The sequence below is a fragment of the Bombina bombina genome, chromosome 2 (genome assembly GCF_027579735.1).
Source record: "Bombina bombina isolate aBomBom1 chromosome 2, aBomBom1.pri, whole genome shotgun sequence".
In the NCBI taxonomy this organism is placed as follows: domain Eukaryota; kingdom Metazoa; phylum Chordata; class Amphibia; order Anura; family Bombinatoridae; genus Bombina; species Bombina bombina.
In genome coordinates, this window is record NC_069500.1 from 765,103,855 (window position 1) to 765,112,234 (window position 8,380).

The following is an 8,380-nucleotide window of genomic DNA, read 5'->3' on the forward strand; positions in this document are numbered from 1 at the left end:
AGAATATTCCCACAAGTAATGGATGACGCTGTGGACCGGACACACCGTTGGAGAAAGTAATTTATCAGGTAAGCATAAATTCTGTTTTTTTTTTCATTTTTTCTATTTTTTATTTTTTATTTCTTTGGTATGTAGTTTTATTTTTATTTCTTTATTTTTATCAATGCTTTTTGATTAATATTGTTTTTTCCTTCTTTCTTGTTTGGACTTTACTAATTGTCATCTGCTCCACTGGTTGTTCTTATGTGGTCTAGCATTAGACTTAAAGCTGGATATTGGGCTTCAGCTAATATAAATGTTATATCAGTCCCAGCATGGTATTAGTGTTATCAAGGGCTCCCTGCAGTGTTGTTTAACACTTTTTATTATTAAAGGTCTGTAATATAAGGATTACGATGTGATACGGTTTTTAGTTTTAGTAGTTTAATAGGGCTTTCCGGTGTCGGTCCGTGATACAGCAACACAACATGCGCAATGTCTCTGCGTCATGCGCAATGTTTTTTCGTCATTACACATGCGGGGCTATGGTAATAAGCCATGCGGTTGACTTTAGACTGTTCCTACTTCAATACGGACATTGTGACGTGTATGTGTGGGCGGTGTCCCGGCATACCGGAAGTCACACTACCACTTAGGGATATAAATAGGTGAGCGGTGTGTGGGCTAGTTAGGAGCTTTTTGGGACACAGGAACTTTGTTTACCCATTGAAAAAGATACCAGAAGGTATCGAAACATTTGGGATGTTTTCTTACTGATTGTCTATGAGGATGGACTAAAGCCTTTTGCAAAGACCGGAGAGTGAAGCGTTTTCTTCCCTTATGGGGCTGATTGTTATTGCTACATATTCTTACGCAGCACCCCGACAGATGTGGCTGTAACAGTGAGTGCACTTAATATATAATATATATAATGTACATTTGATTTGAAGGAATGGGACAATATTGTAATTATTGAATATACCTACACACACCTGTTCAGTGAGACATGATGCCTCCACTTTGCAACATAAGATATTAATAATGTGTAAATATATCCAATAGCAACCGATAAATAATTTACAAATTTATACATGTTCAAAACAGCCAATAGGATGAGAGCTACTGAAATCCTGTTGGCTGTTCAAAACAGCCAATAGGTTTTCAGTAGCTCTCATCCTATTGGCTATTTTGAACAGCCAATAGGATTTTAGAAGCTCTCATCCTATTGGCTGATTTTGAATTTGAAGAATCAAATCAGCCAATAGGAATGCAAGGTACGCAATTTTGAAACGGCTACCTTCCATTGAAGCTTCAGTATTCGGCGGGAACCGTATGAAGAGGATGCTCCGCGCTGGATGTCTTCGCCGCTCCATGCCGCCGGGATGAAGATAGAAGTCGCTGCCTGGATGGAGATGGATGTCCGGACTTCAGGAACCGCAAGTAAATATTCTGGGGTTCGTGTTAGGTATTTTTTTTTATTTATTTTTTTATTTTTTTTCTTTCAGATTAGGGTTTGGGCAGTTTGAAAAAGAGCTATTTTAAGGGCAATGAAAAAGAGCTGAAAGCCCTTTTAAGGGCAATGCCCATACAAATTGCCCCTTACGGGGCAATGGGTAGCTTAGGTTTTTTTTTAAGAGAGAGGTTTTTTATTGTGGTGGGTTTTACTGTTGGGAGGGACCTTGTATTTTTTTTACAGGTAAAAGAGCTGTTTAACATAGGGCAATGCCCTACAAAAGGCCCTTTTAAGGGCTATTGGTAGTCTATTGTAGGCTAGGGGGTGTTTTTACTTTGGGGGGGGGTATTTTTATAGGGCTGTTAGTTTAGGTGTAATTGTTTTTATTTTTGATAATTTCGTTTATTATTTTTTGTAAGCTTAGTGTTTATTATTCTTTGTAATTTTAGATTTTTTTAAATCTTTCTCGTAGTTACATTTTTTTAAATTTGTCATTTAGATTTTTTTTATTGGTAGTTTTTTTTTAATTTTATTACACTAGTAAGGTTAGGTTAATTTATAGTTTAATGTTATGTTTATTTTTATTTCACAGGTAAGTTTTTATTTATGTAAATATAGTTCCATTGTAATTTTAATTTAAAGTTAGGGGGGTGTAAGGTTTAGGGGTTAATAGTTTAATTTAGTGTTTGCGATGTGGGGGGGGGCGGTTTAGGGGTTAATAGGTTTATTTAGTGGCGGCAATGTTGGAGGCCGGGGATTTAGTGGTTAGTAACTTTATTATAGTGGCAGCGATGTTGAAGAGGGGCGGATTAGGGATTAATATCTTTATTAGTGTGTCGGCGATGTTGTTACACAAAATCCATAACTACTGGTCTCAGATGGCAGTATGGATCATGTCGGTATAGGCTGTAACGCAAGCATTTTAGCCGGACCGCACAACCTGTAATACCGGCGCTATGAAAATCCCACACAAAAACGTCTTTTTTTTTTTTTTTTTTTTTTTTTTTTTTTTTGAGTGCGGAAACAGGCTAAAATGCTTGTGCATAGCTATACCGACCCGACTCGTAATATGCGTTACTGCCATTATGATGAAATGGACACTTTTTTCAGCGTTAAAAGCCGTAAAGCAAAACTCGTAATCTACCTGTTTGTCTCTGAAACTTTTTATTATTCACTTTCCTCTATTTTCAGTATATTAAGATGTGGCATTTCTGTGTTCTTGTTCCGTCACAATTATTTATGATTTTTGGAAAATTTAATTCTAGCACAGTTTTTGTATAAAGTGAACTTGGTTTCACTTAATTCATCTAATTCTTTGTGAATTGTATTTATCTGTTTCAGGAGTGGAAGCCAGTCACGGTCATCCCGCAGCAGATCACGGTCAAGATCTAGGTCCAAATCTATTTCGCCTGGAAGGAGGCGTAGATCTAGATCTCGCAGTGCATCCCCAGTGTAAGTTTGTATACTTCATTTTTAATCAGAATTACCATGACAAAGATTTTGTTTTTGAACACATATACTGTGTGTGTGTGTGTGTATATGTATATGTATGTGTGTGTATATGTGTATATGTGTGTATTAGAGCTGCAACAACTAATCGTCATAATCGATAATAATCGATTATGAAAATAGTTGTCAACGAATCTCATAATCGATTAATCGATTAGTTGGTTTGCAATTAGTTGGTCTGTGCACAACACCAGCTGCTTCACTCCAATGAACTCCTGCATATGGTATTGTGTTTTATGGTTATGTCCTTAGCCTAAAGGACGTCTACTTTTCACTTTTTCAGGACAATATACGTTTACAACTACCCCTGGCTTATGTGCAACCCAGCTATAATAGTCATCATTTGGATTGTTTATATTAAATTTGGTGATTTGGAACTATACTTTTCATGATATAGTGCCAAGCTTGTTGTTTACACCTTGCCCCTAGATTGATGAGTTATTTAAATTGATGTGCACTATTATCTGTTTGCACAATTATTTGCGTACTGCTTGCTATTGCTGATTATATGTACTGTATAAATAAATGTGTAAGGCTTTGTCCTTTTATTGATATACAGTCCTTAGCGCTTTTGATTTTGTTTTTTATTGTGTTTTTATATTATTAATAAATTGTGATAATATGTACCAGTTTCAACCTTTATAAGTATATTTTCGTTATTTTTAGAGCGGACTAGATATTTCCCCTAATCTTATAGCTGGTTATTTACCATTGCATATAGATATTCAAGATATTTTTGTTAGAATGAAGTCAAGGGTTACTTTATTGAGAGGCCCCTTGCCAAGGTAGAAAACACTTAGCATTGGTGAAGAGCTAACAAAGATAAATATCCCACTTTGGTGAAATTAGCAAAACCCTACTTATACACCTCAACAGCCTTTTCTCTGCTGCAGGAAATACAGCTGCAGAGAACCAGCCTTAGCCAGAAGCATGTGGACATGTTGAGATGTTTGCATTTCAATGCAAAGTTTCTGAAAGAGTGAATAACAGAATGTTATTAACAGTGATAGTCTAACTCTTTCTAGTTCTACCTCTTTTCAAACAGTTTGTGGTTTTGTTTAATTATAAAACTGTGCTCTGCTGCTTAAAAATTGAAGAAACAGTTGTGTTAATGTAAAGTTTTACTTTGAAGTTTATATTTGTAACACTCATTATGTGGATTTTAATTTAAAACATAGAAAACTATTATTGATTATCTTTTTATCCGATTAGTCGATTAATCGAAAAAATAATCGGCCGATAAATCGATTATGAAAATAATCGTTAGTTGCAGCCCTAGTGTGTGTGTATATATATATATATGTGTGTGTATATATGTATGTATATATATATATATATATATATATATACATACAGGTATACCTCACTTTACAGCGCTTCACTTTACAGCGATTCGCTAATACAGCGCTTTGTGGAGCTGAAGTTCAAACTCCAAGGATTATGAAACAGTGCTGTAATCATTGTGAGTTTGCGAGAAAAGTGACTGGCACCATTTTGTTATGCGCAGTTCACTCTGTTTACAGCTTTACAGTGCAATCTGTGTCTCAGTGCTATAGTCTGGCAAATTTTACTACAGTAATTGTCACTATTTTACAAATACAGTATTTATTGAATTCTGTTCTGTGCCAGTGTTAAACTAAACTTAGCCCTATTGCACCCCTAATATATGCTAGTTCAAACATGTTTTTAAACACACTGGCAAGTGAATAGTAAGCTAAAACTGCCTTGTTTCACTTTAAGGCGGTTTTCACTTTACAGCGGGGCTCCGGTCCCTAACCCGCTGTATGAGCGGGGTATATATACATATATACAACTAATCGGTAAGTTTGATAATAAAAATAGTTGTCAACAAATCTCATTATCAATTAGGTGGTCAGCGAATAGTTGGTCAGTTGCACAGCACCAGCTGCTTTAATCTGATGATCTACTGCAACAAAGATTGTGCAAAAAAAATTGAATTTATTTTTTTAATCTTTTTTTCTATCCGATTAATCGGAGAATAATCATCCGATTAATCGCATAGAAAAAAATATAATAAATAAAAATGTTTGCACAATACCATGTGCAGGAGTTCATCGGATTGAAGCAGCTGGTGCTATATATATATATATATATATATATATATATATATATATATATATATATATATATATATATATATATATATATATATATATATATATATATATATATATATATATATATATATATATATATATATATATACACTATGCTTTTAGAAGAGTAGATAATTGTCAAACATCCACATAAAATGAGTAGTACAGCAATCCTGAGAGCGACTTTTTGGGTTGTCCCCCCTTAACCCTTTCAGTGCTAATGACGGCTCTGAGCCGTCACAGAGTTTCTCACTCTGGTGCTAATGACGGCTCAGAGCCGTCATGAGCACTCTCCCACCTTGAGGGAGATCTGGGTGCTCCTTGCTGCTCCTACCCCAGCGATTGTTCCTGTAGAGTGACAGGCATCGCCGGGGCTTCACGTGATGCGCGGTGACGTCACACGCAATTACGTGATGACGTCACCGCGCAACTTTATTTATACTTAACAATGTTAAGTATAGGCGGAGGGGGCATGCTGCTTAGAAGCCTGTATCTCTTTTTTAATCGCCTAACCTTTCCAACAGTGTAAGTCTTGGGGGTCTGTAAAAAAAAAAAAAAAAAAGTTTTCAAAAATTGCAAAAATAATAATAATAAAAAAAAATATTAGCACCCAGGTGGGAAATGGCTTAGCAGCCAAAGGGTTAATCATGCGTAGTTTTACACATATTCAGTGCTCCTATTTTAAAGGTATTTTTGGTGCCAATCTCACCAATACTTAATCTCTACTGCGATCTAGTGGGTATATGCTGTATCTCACATAATTTGTATCTACAATTATTACAATTAAACACATAGTTTACTGTCATAATTACTACATATAAAATCACAATATTAGCCTACCTTCGCCATCTGTTGCTGTATTACAAAAAAAACGGACAAATCATACTCTGTATTGAGTCCATTGGGTGTTAATGTTTCTAATCTATGTATACAATTAGTCTCTCTTTGTTTTGAATTTCTCCAACATTGGTGTGTCCGGTCCACGGCGTCATCCTTACTTGTGGGAATATCTCTTCCCCAACAGGAAATGGCAGAGTCCCAGCAAAGCTGGCCATATAGTCCCTCCTAGGCTCCGCCCACCCCAGTCATTCTCTATGCCGTTGCACAGGCAACATCTCCACGGAGATGGTTAAGAGTTTTTTGGTGTTTAAATGTAGTTTTTTATTCTTCTATCAAGTGTTTGTTATTTTAAAATAGTGCTAGTATGTACTATTTACTCTGAAACAGAAAAGGATGAAGATTTCTGTTTGTGAGAGGAAGATGATTTTAGCAGACAGTAACTAAAATCGATTGCTGTTTCCACATAGGACTGTTGAGATGAAGTAACTTCAGTTGGGGGAAACAGTTAGCATACTTTTCTGCTTAAGGTATGACTAGCCATATTTCTAATGCTGGAAGGCTGTCATTTCCCCTCATGGGGACCGGTAAGCCATTTTCTTAGTCAAACAAACAGAATAAAGGGCTTAATATGGGCTATAAAACTGATAGACACTTTTATGGGCTTAATCGATTGCTTTATTTGGGCATTTTATTCATGTTTATGCTGATAATTCACATTTATAAACTTGGGGAACGTTTATTAAACGGCAGGCACTATGTTAGACACCTTTTCCAGTCAGGGGGCCTTCCTAGTTGTAGGCTGAGCCTCATTTTCGTGCCATTACTGCACAGTTGTTTTTTGAGAGCAGGACATGCAGATGCATGTGTGAGGATCTGAAAGTTGCTGGAAAAGTTTCTAGAAGGCGTCACTTGGTATCGTATTCCCCTCTGGGCTTGGTTAGGTCTCAGCAAAGGCTATAGCTGGGACTGTATAGGGGTTAAATTTGTAAACGGCTCCGGTTCCGTTATTTTAAGGGTTAAAGCTCTGAAATTTGGTGTGCAATACTCTTAATGCTTTAAGACACTGTGGTGACATTTTGGTAATTTTTGAACAATTCCTTCATTTTTTTTCACATATTCAGTAATAAAGTGTTTCTCCAACATAGGTGTGTCCGGTCCACGGCGTCATCCTTACTTGTGGGATATTCTCCTCCCCAACAGGAAATGGCAAAGAGCCCAGCAAAGCTGGTCACATGATCCCTCCTAGGCTCCGCCTTCCCCAGTCATTCTCTTTGCCGTTGCACAGGCAACATCTCCACGGAGATGGCTCAGAGTTTTTTGGTGTTTAAATGTAGTTTTTATTCTTCAATCAAGAGTTTGTTATTTTAAAATAGTGCTGGTATGTACTATTTACTCTGAAACAGAAAAGAGATGAAGATTTCTGTTTGTAAGAGGAAAATGATTTTAGCAACCGTTACTAAAATCGATGGCTGTTTCCACACAGGACTGTTGACAGGAATTAACTTCAGTTGGGGGAAACAGTGAGCAGACTTTGGCTGCTTGAGGTATGACACATTTCTAACAAGACTTGGTAATGCTGGAAGCTGTCATTTTCCCTATGGGATCCGGTAAGCCATTTTCTTAATTTTCAATATAAGAATACAAGGGCTTCACAAGGGCTTTAAAGACTGGTAGACATTTTTCTGGGCCAAAACGATTACTATATAAGCATGTTTAATGGTTTATAACTTAGGAGAGTTATTTTAATCTTGGCAAATTGTTAAAAAAAACGGACAGGCACTGTATTGGACACCTTTTTCACTGGGGGCCTTTTCTAGTCATAGGCAGAGCCTCATTTTCACGCCACTAATGCGCAGTTGTTTTTGAGAAGCAAGGCATGCAGATGCATGTGTGAGGAGCTCAGATCCACTGAAAAAGCTTATTGAAGGCGTCATTTGGTATCGTATTCCCCTCTGGGCTTGGTTGGGTCTCAGCAAAGCAGATACCAGGGACTGTATAGGGGTTAAATGTATTGGTGAATTTTGAACATTTCCTTCATACTTTTGCGTATATTCAGTAAAAAAGTGTGTTCAGTTTAAAATTTAAAGAGACAGTAACGGTTTTATTTTAAAACGTTTTTTGTGCTTTGTTACCAAGTTTATGCCTATTAACATGTCTGAACTACCAGATAGACGATGTTCTGTATGTTCGGAAGCCAAGGTTCCTATCCATTTAAATATATGTGATAAATGTGACAAACAAAGTAGGGACAATGATACCACTGATAATAATGTTGCCCAAAACGATTCCTTAAGTGAGGGGAGTAAGCATGGTACTGCATCATCCCCTTCTATGTCTACACCAGTCTTGCCCACTCAGGAGGCCCCTAGTACATCTAGTGCGCCAATCCTCCTTACTATGCAACAATTAACGGCTGTAATGGATAATTCTATTAAAAACATTTTAGCCAAAATGCCCACTTATCAGCGAAAGCGCGACTGCT

At 36.8% G+C, this 8,380-nt stretch overlaps 1 protein-coding gene across 2 annotated transcripts in view; it reads left to right on the forward strand.

The window, feature by feature from the left end:
* Positions 1-8,380, forward strand: part of CHERP (calcium homeostasis endoplasmic reticulum protein) — a 102,356-nt gene that overhangs the window by 63,588 nt on the left and 30,388 nt on the right. For both annotated transcript variants that reach the window (XM_053702900.1, XM_053702902.1), the window contains exon 15: positions 2,774-2,884. In XM_053702900.1, coding sequence (XP_053558875.1) covers positions 2,774-2,884 — 111 coding nt within the window. The remainder of the gene's footprint in view (positions 1-2,773; positions 2,885-8,380) is intronic.